At 42.1% G+C, this 19,486-nt stretch overlaps 1 protein-coding gene across 3 annotated transcripts in view; it reads right to left on the reverse strand.

Annotated features, from left to right (window-relative positions):
• GABPB1 (GA binding protein transcription factor subunit beta 1) overlaps nucleotides 1–19,486 on the reverse strand; it is a 75,504-nt gene that overhangs the window by 27,081 nt on the left and 28,937 nt on the right. For all 3 annotated transcript variants that reach the window (XM_068275378.1, XM_068275379.1, XM_068275381.1), the window contains 3 exons: nucleotides 17,423–17,539; nucleotides 13,142–13,330; nucleotides 9,019–9,134 (listed from right to left, as the gene is read on the reverse strand). In XM_068275378.1, coding sequence (XP_068131479.1) covers nucleotides 9,019–9,134; nucleotides 13,142–13,330; nucleotides 17,423–17,539 — 422 coding nt within the window. The remainder of the gene's footprint in view (nucleotides 1–9,018; nucleotides 9,135–13,141; nucleotides 13,331–17,422; nucleotides 17,540–19,486) is intronic.

Raw genomic sequence — 19,486 nt, forward strand, 5'->3', positions numbered from 1 at the left:
TATTGTTGTGGAGTGCGCTGCCGGCAACAATGCATTCCAGGAGCTGTTGTCCATACATTTCTCCGGTGGAAGATGTACTTAAATCTAGGAACTATAGTTCCCTGCATGCATTGCGGCATGCATACCCAGGCCAGGAACACCCTCTATAATGAGATTGTTTGAAATGTGGCCAGCTCCAGCAGTGATGGTGATCATCATGTGGACAGGGCTATACGAACAGACCCACGTAGGTAAGTAATGCCGCTCCCCCTAACCCCTGTCAAAAGTCTATCTGGTTTTATTTGTTTTTTTTTCCCTAGCTTAACATTCACTTTTAGGACTATAGATAAAAAAAAAATATTTTCTTTTTGGTTTACTTTCTCTTTAGATTTGCTTTAACCACTTCCCGACCGCCCACTACACAGGGGCGGCGGGGAAGTGGAGCCCTTCAGGACGGCCTCACCCACAGAGGCGGCAGTCCATTAAAGGGCATGGGCGGAGCGATCGCGTCATACGTGACGCGATCCTCCGCCGGCGCCTGTCACCGCTCGCTCGCCGCAACATCCCGCCGGCTATACGGAAGCGCCGGCGGGATGTTAACCCCGCGATCGCCGCATACAAAGTGTATAATACACTTTGTAATGTTTACAAAGTGTATTATACAGGCTGCCTCCTGCCCTGGTGATCCCAGTGTCCGAGGGACCACCAGGGCAGGCTGCTGCCACCCTACTCTGCACCCAAGCACACTGATTTCTCCCCCCCCTGCCCCAGATCGCCCACAGCACCCATCAGACCCCCCCCTGCCCACCCCCCAGACCCCTGTTTGCACCCAATCACCCCCCTAATCACCCATCAATCACTCCCTGTCACTATCTGTCAACGCTATTTTTTTTTATCCCCCCCCCCCTGCTCCCTGCCCCCTCCTGATCACCCCCCACCCCTCAGATTCTCCCCAGACCACCCCCCCCTGTTTACTGTATGCATCTGTCCCCCTGATCACCCGTCAATCACCCCCTGTCACTGCCACCCATCAATCAGCCCCTAACCTGCCCCTTGCGGGCAATCTGATCCCCCCCCCCCCCACACCAATAGATCGCCCACAGATCCGACATCAGATCACCTCCCAAATCCATTGTTTACATCTATTCTCTCCTCTAAACACCCACTAATTACCCATCAATCACCCATCAATCACCCCCTATCACCACCTGTCACTGTTACCTATCAGATCAGACCCTAATCTGCCCCTTGCGGGCACCCAATCACCCGCCTACACGCTCAGATTGCCCTCAGACCCCCCCTTATCAATTCGCCAGTGCATTAATTACATCTGTTCTTCCCTGTAATAACCCACTGATCACCTGTCAATCACCTGCCAATCACCTATCACCCATCAATCACCCCCTGTCACTGCCACCCATCAATCAGCCCCTAACCTGCCCCTTGCGGGCAATCTGATCACCCACCCACACCATTAGATCGCCCGCAAACCCGCCGTCAGATTACCTCCCAAATGTATCGTTTACATCTGTTATCTTCTCTAAACACCCACTAATTACCCATCAATCACCCATCAATCACCCCCTATCACCACCTGTCACTTTTACCTATCAGATCAGACCCTAATCTGCCCCTTGCGGGCACCCAATCACCCGCCCACACGCTCAGATTGCCCTCTGACCCCCCCCCCCCATTATCAATTCGCCAGTGCATTAATTACATCTGTCCTTCCCTGTAATAACCCACTGATCACCTGTCAATCACCTGCCAATCACCTATCACCCATCAATCACCCCCTGTCACTGCCACCCAACAATCAGCCCCTAACCTGCCCCTTGCGGGCAATCTGATCACCCACCCACACCAATAGATCGCCCGCAGATCCGACATCAGATCACCACCCAAGCGCAGTGTTTCCATCTATTCTCTCCTCTAAACATCCACTAATTACCCATCAATCACCCATCAATCACCCCCTATCACCACCTGTCACTGTTACCCATCAGATCAGACCCTAATCTGCCCCTTGCGGGCACCCAATCGCCCGCCTACACGCTCAGATTGCCCTTAGACCCCCCCTTATCAATTCGCCAGTGCAATATTTACATCTGTTCTCCCCTGTAATAACCCACTGATTACCTGTCAATCACCTATCAATCACCCATCAATCACCCCCTGTCACTGCCACCCATCAATCACCCCCTGTCACTGCCACCCATCAATCACCCGCTGTCACTGCCACCCATCAATCAGCCCCTAACCTGCCCCTTGCGGGCAAACTGATCACCCACCCACACCAATAGATCGCCCGCAGATCCGACATCAGATCACCACCCAAGCGCAGTGTTTCCATCTATTCTCTACCCTAAACACCCACTAATTACCCATCAATCACCCCCTGTCACTGCTACCTATCAGATTAGACCCCTATCTGCCCCTAGGGCACTCAATCACCCGCCCACACCCTCAGAATGCCCTCAGACCCCAGCCCTGATCACCTCGCCAGTGCATTGCTTGCATCTATTCCCCCCTCTAATCACACCTTGAGACACCCATCAATCACCTCCTGTCACCCCCTAGCACACCTACCCATCAGATCAGGCCCCAATTTGCCCCGTGTGGGCTCCTGATCACTCGGCCAAACCCTCAGACCCCCTTCCGATCACCTCCCCAGTGCATTGATTGCATCTATTTTCCCCTCTAACCACCCCCTGAGACACCCATCAATCACCTCCTGTCACCCCCCTAGCACTCCTATCCATCAGATCAGGCCCAATACAACCTGTCATCTAAAAGGCCACCCTGCTTATGACCGGTTCCACAAAATTCGCCCCCTCATAGACCACCTGTCATCAAAATTTGCAGATGCTTATACCCCTGAACAGTCATTTTGAGACATTTGGTTTCCAGACTACTCACGGTTTTGGGCCTGTAAAATGCCAGGGCGGTATAGGAACCCCACAAGTGACCCCATTTTAGAAAAAAAAGACACCCCAAGGTATTCTGTTAGGTGTATGACGAGTTCATAGAAGATTTTATTTTTTGTCAAAAGTTAGCGGAAATTAATTTTTATTGGTTTTTTTTTCACAAAGTGTCATTTTTCACTAACTTGTGACAAAAAATAAAATCTTCTATGAACTCGCCATACACCTAACGGAATACCTTGGGGTGTCTTCTTTCTAAAATGGGGTCACTTGTGGGGTTCCTATACTGCCCTGGCATTTTAGGGGCCCTAAACCGCGAGGAGTAGTCTAGAAAACAAATGCTTCAAAATGACCTGTGAATAGGACGTTGGGCCCCTTAGCGCACCTAGGCTGCAAAAAAGTGTCACACATGTGGTACCGCCGTACTCAGGAAAAGTAGTAGAATGTGTTTTGGGGTGTATTTTTACACATACCCATGCTGGGTGGGAGAAATTTCTATGTAAATGGACAATTGTGTGTAAAAAAATCAAACAATTGTCATTTACAGAAATATTTCTCCCACTTAGCATGGGTATGTGTAAAAATACACCCCAAAACGCATTATACTACTTCTCCTGAGTACAGCGGTACCACATGTGTGGCACTTTTTTACACCCTAAGTACGCTAAGGGGCCCAAAGTCCAATGAGTACCTTTAGGATTTCACAGGTCATTTTGCGACATTTGGTTTCAAGACTACTCCTCACGGTTTAGGGCCCCTAAAATGCCAGGGCAGTATAGGAACCCCACAAATGACCCCATTCTAGAAAGAAGACACCCAAAGGTATTCCGTACGGAGTATGGTGAGTTCATAGAAGATTTTATTTTTTGTCACAAGTTAGCGGAAAATGACACTTTGTGAAAAAAAACTATTAAAATCAATTTCCGCTAACTTGTGACAAAAAAATAAAAACTTCTATGAACTCACCATACTCCTAACGGAATACCTTGGGGTGTCTTCTTTCTAAAATGGGGTCATTAGTGGGGTTCCTATACTGCCCTGGCATTTTAGGGGCCCTAAACCGTGAGGAGTAGTCTTGAAACAAAAATGACCTGTGAAATCCTAAAGGTACTCATTGGACTTTATGCCCCTTAGTGCAGTTAGGGTGCAAAAAAGTGCCACACATGTGGTATCGCCGTACTCTGGAGAAGTAGTACAATGTGTTTTGGGGTGTATTTTTACACATACCCATGCTGGGTGGGAGAAATACCTCTGTAAATGACAATCTTTTGATTTTTTTACACACAATTGTCCATTTACAGAGGTATTTCTCCCACCCAGCATGGGTATGTGTAAAAATACACCTCAAAACACATTGTACTACTTCTCCCGAGTATGGCGATACCACATGTGTGGCACTTTTTTGCACCCTAACTGCGCTAAAGGGCCCAAAGTCCAATGAGTACCTTTAGGATTTCACAGGTCATTTTGAGAAATTTCGTTTCAAGACTACTCCTCACGGTTTAGGGCCCCTAAAATGCCAGGGCAGTATAGGAACCCCACAAATGACCCCATTTTAGAAAGAAGACACCCGAAGGTATTCCGTTAGGAGTATGGTGAGTTCATAGAAGATTTTATTTTTTGTCAAAAGTTAGCGGAAATTGATTTTAATTGTGTTTTTTCACAAAGTGTCATTTTCCGCTAACTTGTGACAAAAAATAAAATCTTCTATGAACTCGCCATACTACTAACGGAATACCTTGGGGTGTCTTCTTTCTAAAATGGGGTCATTTGTGGGGTTCCTATACTGCCCTGGCATTTTAGGGGGCCTAAACCGTGAGGAGTAGTCTTGAAACGAAATTTCTCAAAATGACCTGTGAAATCCTAAAGGTACTCATTGGACTTTGGGCCCTTTAGCGCAGTTAGGGTGCAAAAAAGTGCCACACATGTGGTATCGCCGTACTCAGGAGAAGTAGTATAATGTGTTTTGTGGTGTATTTTTACACATACCCATGCTGAGTGGGAGAAATATCTCTGTAAATGGACAATTGTGTGTAAAAAAAATTAACAAATTGTCATTTACAGAGATATTTCTCCCACCCAGCATGGGTATGTGTAAAAATACACCCCAAAACACATTATACTACTTCTCCTGAGTACGGCAATACCACATGTGTGGCACTTTTTTGCAGCCTAACTGCGCTAAGGGGTCCAAAGTCCAATGAGCACCTTTAGGCTTTACAGGGGTGCTTACAATTTAGCACCCCCCAAAATGTCAGGACAGTAAACACACCCCACAAATGATCCCATTTTGGAAAGTAGACCCTTCAAGGTATTCAGAGAGGGGCATGGTGAGTCCGTGGCAGATTTCATTTTTTTTTGTCGCAAGTTAGAAGAAATGGAAACTTTTTTTTTTTTTCTCACAAAGTGTCATTTTCCGCTTACTTGTGACAAAAAATAATATCTTCTATGAACTCACTATGCCTCTCAGTGAATACTTTGGAATGTCTTCTTTCCAAAATGGGGTCATTTGGGGGGTATTTATACTATCCTGGAATTCTAGCCCCTCATGAAACATGACAGGGGGTCAGAAAAGTCAGAGATGCTTGAAAATGGGAAAATTCACTTTTTGCACCATAGTTTGTAAACGCTATAACTTTTACCCAAACCAATAAATATACACTGAATGGGGTTTTTTTTATCAAAAACATGTTTGTCCACATTTTTCGCGCTGCATGTATACAGAAATTTTACTTTATTTGAAAAATGTCAGCACAGAAAGTTAAAAAAATCATTTTTTTGCCAAAATTCATGTCTTTTTTTGATGAATATAATAAAAAGTAAAAATCGCAGGAGCAATCAAATAGCCCCAAAAGAAAGCTGTATTAGTGACAAGAAAAGGAGCCAAAATTCATTTAGGTGGTAGGTTGTATGAGCGAGCAATAAACCGTGAAAGCTGCAGTGGTCTGAATGGAAAAAAAGTGGCCGGTCCTTAAGGGGTAGAAAGCCCTAGGTCCTCAAGTGGTTAATAAGACACGGTAGCATAGTAAATAGCACTCTCACTTTGCAGTGCTAGGTCCCCTATGATTGTGGGCCAGGACACTATCTGCATGAAGTTTGTATGTTCTTCCAATGTTTGCTCCCACATCCCAAAGGCATACAGCTAATTTTATCAGCTTCCCCAAAAATTGGTCTTAGACTACTATGAACATATCACTATGGTAAGGATTAGATTGTCAAGTAGTGACAAAACTATATACTGTGCAAAGCACTGGGGAAGATATCAGTGCTACATAAATACTAATAAACAAAATAATATAATTATGCAGATTGCTCTTGAGCTACTCTATTACTGCTGCAAAGGGAAGGGTTAATGCCACTTCTAACACTAATCCACCCTGTATATCATGGCTGTCCAATTTCAGTCCACAAGGACCATAGCAATGCCAGTGTTTAGGGTGGAGGGAGAAAAAGGAGAGTGTGTTATACCTTATGAACCACACCTTTCCTTATTCAGTCCCATCAATTTATTTGAGTTTTGCCAAAAATGTGGGAGGACCTCGGCTCTTGAGGACTGGAGTTGGACAGCACCCCTTTATATTAAACATAGTCGTCCATATTATGTTCAAAAAGTCATACAAAAGCAGCAGCTAAGAAGAGAATACAGAGAAATAGAGACTGAAGTGGCTTCTCCAACCCTTGGATCTGTAGCTGGCAAGGTATTACATCTGAGTAGAGACAACCTTATAGCTAATGAGTACATGGTTCCTAATGGTGATGGTCATAATACATGGAACATGAGCACGCTCATCACCTATGTGGGGGATATTGGTAGTTTAGAAAGGGGTTGGAAGCATTTGAGCTTTATTTACTGCGGTCTGTGTTCCCATAGGAAAGATGTACCCTTTCTTCCTGTTTCAGATACCTCAGGGCTTTGTAGCTTTAGGCTGGTTTCACAGTGGGACGTTACAGGCGCACGTTAGAGCAGCTTGTAACGGAGCCAACCGCACAGTAATGAAAAATCAATGGGGCTGTTCACAGTGCGGACGTTGCGTTACATTGTAACGCTGCGTCACAAGGCAACGTACTGCATGCAATACTTTGGACGCGGCTGAGCCGCGTTAGACTGCTTGCACATGCTCAGTAATGTTGGGGAGGAGCGGAGAGCGGCCAGGCACATGGCTAATTAATATGCACTGCATGTTATGACGTGCAGTGTTTACTTCCTGGAGCAGCCGCTCTGTGCGGCGATTGGCCGGCGGGACCACGTGATGCCGCATGCGCACAAGAGTGCGCATCACGGCATCACTGACGCCAGAGTGAGCTGCACAACGCGGCTCACTCTGACGTCCAGATCCAGCACCACCAGGAGTTGAGTTAGGGGGACGTTATGCGACCTTAACGCCCCCTCTAACGCAACGTCCTGGTGTGAAATTAGCCTAAATATGAAATCTGGTAGCCCTGGGCACAGGAAATAAGGAACGGAATAAACACTAAACTAGGGATCATATTTGCCCTCACCTTTCAAAATACCTTATTTGCTATGGTTTATGGTCTGTCATTCATGGAGAGAATTTCCTGCTTTCATTCTGGACAGGAAGTGATGGAAATCCTCAAAGAAGGTGAGGAGATATAACAATAATAATAATAATAATAATATAAACAAAAGCTGATCTACTTCCTTGCCACACTACCCAAAACGAAAACATTTTTTTCTGCAGCAATGAGGTTTTTCAAAAGAAAAAATGTGTACAAATAACTGGGAAGAAAAATGATTTACTTTACTTCCAGAGTAACATGTAGGAATCTTCAGAAACAGAACATGACCAGGGAGTGTCAGGAAGTCCTGGGTAGCACAGTATTAGCAACCACTATAGCAACAAGAAAGGTGCAGCAGAACATTCCAGGTAAGATGGTGGAAGTACTGTAAAGTGACACCCAAAAGTGTTGTTAAGTTATAACAACTGCACACCTTTGGTAGCTGAAGGCACTTTCACATCATGTATAAAATCAGATGATGCAAGTCAGAGATACTGTATAATCATAACGTATCTTCCTTCCACAGACTGCACAACAGAGAGGGGCAAAACCAGTCAAATGGGTAATAAAAGCATATATTACACTACATGAGTATTAAAGAGACTATACGGCCTGAAATGATCTTTTCATTTTATGGTGCGATTGTCATGCCATTTCATGGTGTTTACTCAAGATAGAAAACACCATGGCAGGTTTTTTTTTTTTAAGCAGAGGGGCGGGGCTTTGTGACAGCAGCCGGCGGCCATGTGGCTGCAGGAGAAAAAGAACTAGCAATTATAAATATTCTGTTTCAAAATTTTTACTGAAAATTTTCCAACAAAAAACAGTTACAACAGTTCACAGGGCTCGGCATATAAGAGTGAGACTTTCATTCTCGCAAATTGTACGAGCAAAGACAATACCTCATTATATTTGCTATAAGCCTCTCATCTACAATCAAGAACAGCCACATCCAGCCTATCCTCTTAAATGCTGGCCATCCGTTCCTGCAATGTAAACGCCGTTACCCTATTCCGGACCTCCTCATAGGGAACAAATTGTGCCTTCCATGCCCGTGCTCTTATCTGGTAATTATAAATAAGACGATAACACCATAAAATGAAAAGGTTATTTCAGGCTATATAGCCTCTAAAGTTCAATAGAAGATTTGGTAATACTTATGGAGTAAACAATGAAGGGATGCAACAGGTTACATTAGCCATACATGAGTGTTCTTTTGCAGATGATCACACCCTTCCAGAACTCACACAGACTGCACCTCCACTGTTTAGTGCAGGCCAGTCAAGCTCACTATGGGCAGGGCACTGTGGCTCCTCTCCAGCAGAGTAGAGACCTGGACAAAAGTTTCCAACTTACTATTCTTGTTTGTTTCTTTAGTTTGTTATACTGGAATGCATTTGATGACTATGTGGACTACACACAACAATTTTTCCTCATGTGTGACTAGCTAAAGGAACATTACATCTGAAGAATCAACAGAAAAGAACAGTTAGTGAGAGACATAGATGTCCACGACTGTATTAAACATTCTTATTCCATAAAATTATAGCATTACAAAATTGGATGCATATTCATATCAACACCATGGTGAGGTCACCTCTATTTCTCCTGAGTCCATCCGATTTTGAATTATTTCAATGCATTGTCTTTTAGATGGAGGCTCTTCGCTGATCACAGTTTCTTCTGCAATGTCAGTTGCTGGCACAGTCAATACTGCAAGAGAAAAAGCTAAGGTTCACGGTTCACGTAGCTGCGAGACTGCTACTATCCCAGTATCCAATACAGTGCAGTACTGTACTTCAAATGGCTTCTCTGAATATTGCTATGATATTAAAGAGGAGCTGTCGGCCATACTATCTCAGACACCCCCCCCCCCCCCCCACATACATACAGTATATGAACTGGGACTCTAACTTATGTTAATTATTGCATATACTGCTTAGACTTGTTTTATAGTTTGTGACACCTTTTGTGTCATTTTAGCACAGTTGATACAGTGTATCTATCTGTACTTTGTATGTTAGTGTGCAGGGACATTTGACATAGAAAGAGTGATTTTTAACTTTTGGATTGCCTGGTTAGCATCCTTATTACTTGTTTACCAGATAAAAATAAAGAATTGATTTTTAATTTTATGCCTGACAGTTACATAGATAGTTACATAGATAGTCAAGTCTCCTATTAGTCATGTGAAAAAGAGTTTTCCACATTATGTTAACAATATTGACAGATAGAGGACAGGATATGATAAAATCAGTGTTGTCCCATAAAAAGACATAATAAAATAGTTATAAAGATGAGAGAAGTGTACCCACTCTTGTGAGATACTGTACATATAAGAAGCACATCTGCCCCAGACTACCATGCATCACTTATGTAGCTGTCACTTACAGTAGATATTAATAATCTGACAGCTCTGCAACTCTTACAAACAGGACTAGTGCGCCTCTTCACAGGGAAATCTCAATTTCCAATTCTCTTCGAACGCATTCCCAGCTTAGAAACAAATATGCCAGCTGGCCTGCTTCCTGGAGTGAACACTAATTCTGGCAGCTGGACTGTGTAACTGTCACTCAGGGGGTGGTTTTGACAAAGGAAATCTGAGCACCCCCATGAGTATATGGACTAGTCCAAAACCTGTCAGTAAGAAGTTTAGAACCAACAAATTAATAATGCTCATTTTAAGTGACCGCTACACGGGAAAAAAAAAGTAATTTACAGTACATTTTATTTAGATAAATGTACCTCTTAAACATATGTGTACACATGTATTTTAAACTTTACAGTTTTTTTTAAATATTAGTCCTTTAATTACAACTTAAAGAAAACCTGAACTGAAAATTAAAAGTTAAAATAAGCATACACAAGTCATACTTACCTTCCATGTAGTATTCTCCTCAGTGTCTTTCTCCTCTCCCGCGTCCTGTTTGTTCATTGTGGCCATTACCCATAACAGCTTTCTGGTCAGCACACAGTTAAACTGTAACATCGCCCACTTGAGCCATAGAGAAACATGGACATTAACTGACACATCATTTGTCCTCTGAGCTATAACTGACAGCAACTGATATTTTACTGACAGCAACTGATATATTTCAGATCTGACAAAATATTGTCAGAACTGGAAGGGATTATTGTCAGAAGAAAATAATGAGCTTCTATGAGGAACTGATGGCAAGGTAACTATGTAATGTTCATTTGAAGTTATCTCATGTGTTTATTTTAAAAAATTTTACTCACATCAGGTTCCCTTTAAAGAGAACATGTACTGAGTAAAAATATTTAAAATAAACACATGACGTAGCCGCAAATGAATATTACATACTAACCTCATTGTCAGTTCCTCTCAGAAGCTCGCCGTTTTCTTCTTACAGTGATCCCTTCCAGTTCTGACAAGATTTTGTCAGAACTGAAATATACCAGTTGCTAACAGTTATTTATCAGCAGCTGTCAGTTACAACTGAATGTGCAAGATTATATCCATGTTTCCCTATGGCTCAAGTGGGTGATATTACAGTTTAACAGTGTGCTGACCAGGAAGCGGTTATGTGGTAATGGCCGTTTTTAAAATGGAGGATGGAGAATTCCATTGATCACAGTGGAAAAACAGGACGCAGGATAGGAGAAAGAGATTGAGGAGTAGACTACACAGGAGGCAAGTATGACCTGTGTATGGTTATTTTGACTTTTTATTTTCAGTTCAGGTTCTTTTTGTAGTTGTGTGATTATCTGGTATCACCATACCTAAATTAAAGTCTTGCTAATACATTCAAAAAGAAGGTTATATAGATGCCAATGAGTCAGGGAATGGATTTCAAAAAGACTGCAAAACAGGTGGAAACCAATAAAATGTTCGCTAAATTGTTCATGTCATCTCATTTCTTGTCTGAAAAAAACGTTAGGGCAAGACTAAAGTTGGCAAAACACCACCAAGGCAAATACCAAGACGTATGGAACAAAGTCCTCTGGACAGGCGTGGCAAAGATATTTACTTATCAAAACAAAAATGTGGCAACAATTAAAAGGGGGTGGGGTGGGGAGAGGTTCTAAGCCCAAGCCTAGGCTGGTAGACAGTAAACAAGAAACACAGAGTATTAATGGCCACATATTTTTTATTTTTCCCCACAAAGTAGCATTTTCCTTTCTTTAGGATTGCAGAGCCAGTTTTTTGTTTTTTTACATTTTTTGTTTAAAGAGTAACTGTTAGCCCCCAAAAATGAAATTTAAGTCTCTATGGCAATGTTTTATTTACGATTTAAGTGAGCCAAAAAGGCAATGCAGAAGTTAAAAATCAATCTATTTTTTTTACTATGTAGCCTTTTCCCCAAGCTCCGGACGCAAAGCCGCATATCAGATACTGATGAGCATGCAGAGCATGCTTAGGTCTGCCCGACCCCCCTCTCCCCCCCAGGACCAGGTGCCGATATATTCGCACCACAAACAGTTGACTGCTCTGACACGGAGAGAGAGCGGGAGCACTTCCAGCGCCGCCACCGCAAAGCAGCCGCCGCCGAGTCACATGTGAGAGAATCACATGTGAGAGAGATGCACGGCGGCTGCTCTGCGGTGGCGGCGCTGGAAGTGCTCCCGCTCTCTCTCCGTGTCAGAGCGGTCAACTGTTTGTGGTGCGAATATATCGGCACCTGGTCCTGGGGGGGGAGAGGGGGGTCGGGCAGACATAGGCATGCTCTGCATGCTTATCAGTATCTGATATGCGGCTTTACGTCCGGAGCTTGGGGAAAAGGCTACATAGTAAAAAAAATAGATTGATTTTTAACTTCTGCATTGCCTTTTTGGCTCACTTAAATAGTAAATAAAACATTGCCATAGAGATTTAAATTTCATTTTTGGGGCTAACAGTTACTCTTTAACCACCTGAGTGGTATGGACGAGCTCAGCTCGTCCATACCACCGCAGGGGGATCGCATGGCCCCGGGTGTTTTTTTTTTTAAAACAAATTGTGTTATATCATGTAGCTAGCACTTGGCTAGCTACATGTGTCCCCCGATCGCCGCTGGCACCCTCTGATCCCCCCCGATCGCCGCCCTGATACATACCTCCCCCCGAAACCCACGATGGTGCAGCCTCACCAATAGCCTCCAGGCGCTGCTATGGGGAGGACCTTGCCTGCGCATGACATCGATGACCGGTCATCGCCATAGCGACGACAGAAGCTGTTCGGGGAAGTTGTGGTTCTCGCAGGATCGCGGCTAGTTAAATATAGCCGGCGGCGATCAGGGGGGAACAGAGCGGTGCCGGGGGACTTGAGGCACATGTGTAGCTAGCCTAGTGCTTGCTACACTATTTAAAATCAATTTAAAACAAAAATTTCCCTCCCGCGTCCGCAACAACTGAACGCCAGGGAGGTTAAGCAATAATACATTTGATAATTGTGATTATTCCCATGGATGCACTGATCTATTAAACACAAATATTGATATATCCACATAAAGAAACAAAAACATACATAAAAAAAAAAACCTTTACATGTGGTATACTCTATAAGCACAAATATTAAAACCTTGTGTAAAAGGTCTAGTCAATCTTAACTATCACACATTAGAGTTAAGGAACTTATAACTACTTTAGATTGCATCTTATTACACAGAAATGATGTGGATGGTACCTCATGTGCAGATACAACATGCTAAACCTAGCTGCTCCTTGGATGCCAAGAAAAACACATTGTTAGAAAGCAATATTGCCAATACATGACTTACCCTGCTGACCATCTGGCATTGTGACAATAATTGGTTGCGTTAATCCACTGGATGGAATGGCAGACTGAATATTGCCCAGATGGATGCCATCTGTAACTATCGTAATAACCTGCTGCCCACCGGAGCTTACGACTTGTTGAATTGCACCATCCACAGATTCAGCTGTTACTACCTCTTCAGTGGCCACAACTAAACAACAAAAAAAACAGATACAGGGGTAAGAAAAGCAAGCAAAACTATTTATTTTTATTTTTTTCTAGTAGACCCAAGTCTAAACCCGCTCGTGTACAGTATAAATATGTTATCTGTATATAATAACAATTCATACGGTACAATTCATGTAAGTTAAAATAATACAGTACAGTAAATAGAACCTATACACAACCACGGGTGGGTGGGAAGGAATTACTACTGGCTCTGTTACCAAAGTTCTCTCACTGAGCAGTTTGTCTCTAAAGGTGGACACACACACACACGCACACACACACGCACACACACACGCACGCACACACACACACACACACGCACACACACACACACGCACGCACACACACACGCACGCACACACACACACACACACACACACACACACGCACGCACTTTTTAAAATATCTTTTCAGTTCAAAACATTTTCTGACCGATTAGAATATTTAAAAAATCTGACCAATGTACCACACACACACACACGTGTGGTCAATTTTTACCCAATTATGAAAAAAAAATGATTGGAAACTGAAAAAATTGCTTGGAAGTATATACAAGGAAATAGGCAATCTACCACACACACACACCATTCAATTTTCAAAAAAAAAGTGATCAGAAAAATCCAGCATGCCCATTAGACTTATTGAATAAAAAAACTGGAAAATCGGATTTCTTGCTTCGAATGAAGAAAAAAAAAAAAAAAAAAAAAAAAAAAGATTTAGATTTTTCAGAAAATCTGTTCATTTTTATTGAATTGCTGTAAAATTGGATCTTTTTATTGTATCATGTGTGGCCACCTTAAGGGTAATATGCACATCTAATTTTGATTGCCCAATCTTATCACCTTCATGTAATATGATAGCTTACCTGCAAACCCTGTCTATAGCATTTAAAATCTGTTGGCCCTCATTATACTTTGAAGTGGTAACACTGGCCAATCAAAATTGGGTGTGTGTACCAGGAGGCCTGTCCGTGAGGGATATACACTTAAAGATTCTATTACTGGCATTGGTGGGTCTGTTACCTTTCTAACAAGGCTTACTACTTACTTACTTACTACTACATAATGTGGAAATATTATGCTTTTTATGTGAAACATATGTGGATATGTCCCGGCGTAGGGTCTCTACTTGTTATTTTAGCCATGTTCTGCAACAACTGTTTTTAGGTTGAAGATCTTTACACAGCACAAGAACAATCTCACCTAATGAAGGCCCAGTAACCTGCATACATGAGCTGCAACCATGTCAAGCGGCGAGTGCGCAGGCACGGCCATGTGCTCGGGCGGACGAATGCGCGCATGGCCGATCATGGGCATGCGGCGGCGGGCGCGCACTGTATATCTAGCACTCTTTTTTTTTTTTTCCCAAACAGGCCTACTTGACTAGTATGAAACATAAATCACGTGTTCGACTAAATAAAACGTTGGGGGATGGTCTTCTCCAAAAAGCAATGTTTATATTATGTGCAGGGTGCCAATAAAAAGTATACCATTACAGAGAAAAATGTAATGGATAGTTTGCTCCTTTAACAATAATTTGCTCTCTGAACTCAACTCAGCTATCGTGTATTTTTTTTTGTCTCCATAGAGAGATCAGGGAATCCATTGGTTACCCATGGTTTGCAAACCACTTTCCCCATTACAAGCAGCCTCAGCGCCATATATTGGAGCAATGTGCATTCTGCAAGCCTTCTTTCCACTACCAGACTCTTAAACGTTACTTATATACCTGGGGTATGTCATCTGCATGGGTCACTGAAGGTTCTGCCCCTAAATGGGTGTTTATCCTTATTAAAATGTGTTACATTTGGGTCATTGGTTTTGAGATGCAATGTAGATAATGAGTGATGTGCATTCTCTGTCCACATAGTCATCCATAAAATGCCTGCAAACTGCCATAGCTATAGCATATTGAAAAACAATGTATACTACTGTGAAAAAAAACAAAAAAAACTCCTTTAGCACTGTCATTCACATACTTGGAATAGTGAAATTAGAACAGCAGCAAAATTCATGTTATTTTCTAATTTTCTTACTTGGTAATCAGTTTTAGTTACAAAAGCCATACAAAGTCATTTACTACAGTTTTTAGAATTATAATAACAATCATCATAATGATAATGTACAAGCCAAAGCCTCACAAGAGAAGAAGCGAGTTTTATTACTAAATGAAAGACAGTTGTAAACAGTGGTGCTACAGCCAAGATAAATGAAGGGGTGACTAACATACAATCAAAGGACGATGCTCTGTATTAGATTTGCAACATAGCTGATCTTATTGGCCCATAAAAGTGTAATTTAAGTCAAATAGTTTGCTGGGTCTGCTTTGTAAGATTCCAGAATGAAATACAAGCAGTAACTGAAAGCCAACGGTCAAATTGTGGTGCAATTATCTGCAACAAAGACCCACTATTCAATCATCACCAATCTGTTCTTTGATTATTTTTTTTGTCATTTTCCTGGCTCAGGAGAACAGGAGAAGCCTTTGCTTTTACGTCACAGCTGGACCCTGAGATCAGACATGCTCCTACTACCATCCAAGCTTTCATCTCTACAATTAAAGGTCCCATTATTTTTCAAAGTCAGTCATCCCTGCAATGAAAGTCACTTCAGTCTGCCAGCATGGAAAATAACTGCATTACATGGTAATAAATATGGATTGCCTACTGCACCAAGTGCTACAATTCTAAAAATTATTGGACCGAGGAGACTGTTTTAGCTAAATAATAAAAAGCCTTACAGCATCTATCTCAAATTTAGAGACTATTTACGGAGGTCCACTAAACAAAAATTCCACACAAGTTCTTTCCTTTAGTAAGTGTAAAATACATCCCAGCCACTGAAAGGTATGGAAAGTCTTCAGAGGCATAGGGAGCAAGGGAAGATTAGTCATAGAACAGTTTGATATGACATTTACTAAACTGAAAAGGCATTGGCTGAAACAGAAAACAAAGCTATCCAGCTAAGGGAGCAGAACTGATTTCCATGCACCTACACCAACTCATGTGAATCCAATGCTTTGTCCCTCCAAAAGCAGAAGGAGGAAGATTTGGATTCACGTGAAGCACAGGTAAGTGAACTCCTGACACTGTCTGCTTGGTTTGGTACTGAATGGTGCTGAAGTGTGGTGTTCACAATGCAATATCCCAAATTCCATCAACAACACTATTTGGCACCGTGGATCTCTGGATCGCTTCATGCCTCTGCAAGTACATAGAGTAGAATCTCGTAGCAGTTGGCTGATGGTGTAATGGTTAAGGGCTCTGCCTCTGACACAGGAGACCAGGGTTCGAATCTCGGCTCTGCCTGTTCAGTAAGCCAGCACTAATTCAGTAGGAGACCTTTGGCAAGTCTCCCTTACACTGCTACTGCCAATAGAGCGCGCCCTAGTGGCTGCTGCTCTGCTCTGGCGCTTTGAGTCCGCAAGGAGAAAAGCGCAATATAAATGTTATTTGTCTTGTCTTGTCTTGTTATAGTAAACCTCTGGCTATAGTAAGCTCAGTCCCAGGTCCCGACCATGAATATACAATGTATAATGAATCATGATATGGTAAATTTCTGATAAACTACTTGGACAGGTCCCTTGAAGTGTACAATAAAGGGATTTTACTGTATTAGAATGTGGATATCTGCTTTGAGGTAAAAGCAATTCATTAAATGATTACAACTGTAAGGAATAGTGCAAATGGACTTATGATGCCAGTTCAATGTCTTATTTGTCTTTACATTAATCTCAGTTTGCCATTATACAGTAGTAAAGTCCATGGATGTCACACTGAAAGCAAAATGATGGCTAAATCCACTGTACAATCGCAGTTATTTGTGTCCCCCTAAACTCACACCATGTATATTTAGAAATACACTACTTGTATATTCACATTTTTCAAGCCTACTACAATAAACCTGGTTACAATCCAACCCTGAAGAGATACAATACAACATACAGGATAAATACAAATGATGATGATGATATACTAGGTATAATATACCACTATGAAAATCCAGCTTTGTACTTTTTTTCCCCTTTTCTTCACACAACAACAAAACACTGCAGACATGTAATCAGGCATACCCACCTGGTGTTTCTGAGGAATTAGACAATGGAGCAGAGGCTTCCGCTAAGGCTGCTAATGTAGCTAACACAGACGTGGATGAATTGCCAAACTGTACAGCAGATGAAATGCCATTCTCATCTGAAAAAGAGGGGATTGTTTGGAAGCTGTCAAGTAGCGTTGGTTAACAGTAGCTATACCCTATTCAATGTTTTTGAAAGATTACACATTTGAAACAATGAAATATTAAATGAACACTGAATGAGAAAACTTTTTTCTTAGACAATCGCAGAGGAGAGAGGCGTATGATCGATGGCTGCATAGCTTTGTACTCCATCAAGAATCCCGAAACTAAAGGTAGAGTGTTCAGGTCAACACTGGATTGATTGCGGTTGAAATTAGATCAAATATTTGGCAGTGCATGGCTGTAATGCAGGTACAATAAATACATAAATAATAATCACATCAGGAAATAAAAATCCTCTACTCCTTTCCAAAGGGGCACTGACCAAACTCTGTTGCAATCTAAAACCTCCTTTTCAGGTGGGCATATACCATTAATCTGACCTTAGCCGTAATATCCAGCTAATTGGCCAAATTATTGTTTCTAACCTATTTTTCACAAAGTTATTGCTTATATGAAGCTTACCTACCCCCCTTCCTTCTTGCGTCCACTCCACGTAAATGTAAGCTTAAAACTCAAGAGGGGGGTGTTACGATTTCCTATTGTATTTTGGGTATTGTTATAGTTGTATTTCTATATGTACTGCCCAGGTTACTATTATTAAAATATATAAAGCGCTAACATATTATGCAGCGCTGTACAATAGATAGGGGAGACATTACAATATTAAACAATGTTACACAGGGGCATAGTGATGTAATAATACACAATGGTGCACACATTGAAATACATCACTGAGTTCATATAATGGCAGTGAAGGCGGCCCTGCCGAATAGGCTTACAATCTAAGGGGTACTGGTTACCTTCTACTACTGTCCGTTTTTGTTACAGGAACTGTGGAATGCCTTAAATATGCATATATAAATAAAATGAAATCATCTTTGCCATTAGTCCTTGAAATAAATGTTATATGTCTGTGTGTGTGTGCGTGTATATCTGTGTATCTATCTATCTATCTAGTGTGTGTGTGTGTGTGTGTGTGTGTGTGTGTGTGTGTGTGTGTGTGTGTGTGTGTGTGTGTGTGTGTGTGTGTGTGTGTGTGTGTGTGTGTGTGTGTGTGTGTGTGTGTGTGTGTGTGTGTGTGTGTGTGTGTGTGTGTGTGTGTGTGTGTGTGTGTGTGTGTGTGTGTGTGTGTGTGTGTGTGTGTGTGTGTGTACATACACCTAAACTGAAAGCACCGTGTGCTTGTTAACAAACCTAGGATTTCCCTTTAAAAGGCAACCTGTTAAAATCCTGTTGAATAAAGAAACCAGCGAGCTGAGCTGCAAACTGTGCCCAGAAAGCAAGAAGAAACCCAGACTTTGTGTGTGTGAAGTATTTCTGCTTATTTGACCAAACCAATCAGTCACATTTCTTGCTTCATTTGAAAACTAGTACTGGAAAATTGACAGTTGGAATCAGTAGAAATGTTTTATAGGAACGACAGTCATTCTTACATACAATGAGAAGCTAAAATACAGGGAAAATACTTCCTGTGCCTAGTCACACTAATGAGACTTAAAACCTATAGGCCACAAAAAAAAAACAAAAAAAAAAAACCCCAGGGAAGTCTTTATGATCTGTACATGCATTTACCTTTTCCACACAGGGTTGTATTAAAGCATAAATATATGTACAAATCTGAGTACAGGTATCCTTCCTGCTCCCTGGGGTTCTCCTTAAAGAGGACTACCACTCCTCAGCCCATCTTGTGCATATGCCAAACTGAGTGGTGTGGTCATTATTTTAAAATGACCAAGAATGCAGCACTTTGCCTACAAACCTCACACTGGGTATAATGACCATATTTGCCAATCCCCATAAAGAATGTTACAACCCAACCTTCTTCAACCACTCCAATTTCAATAGTCAGGCTATAGCCATTTGTTTGTAAAGGATGGTTGCACCATGGGATACCAGGCTGC

This window comes from Hyperolius riggenbachi, chromosome 3 (assembly GCF_040937935.1).
Source record: "Hyperolius riggenbachi isolate aHypRig1 chromosome 3, aHypRig1.pri, whole genome shotgun sequence".
Taxonomy (NCBI): domain Eukaryota; kingdom Metazoa; phylum Chordata; class Amphibia; order Anura; family Hyperoliidae; genus Hyperolius; species Hyperolius riggenbachi.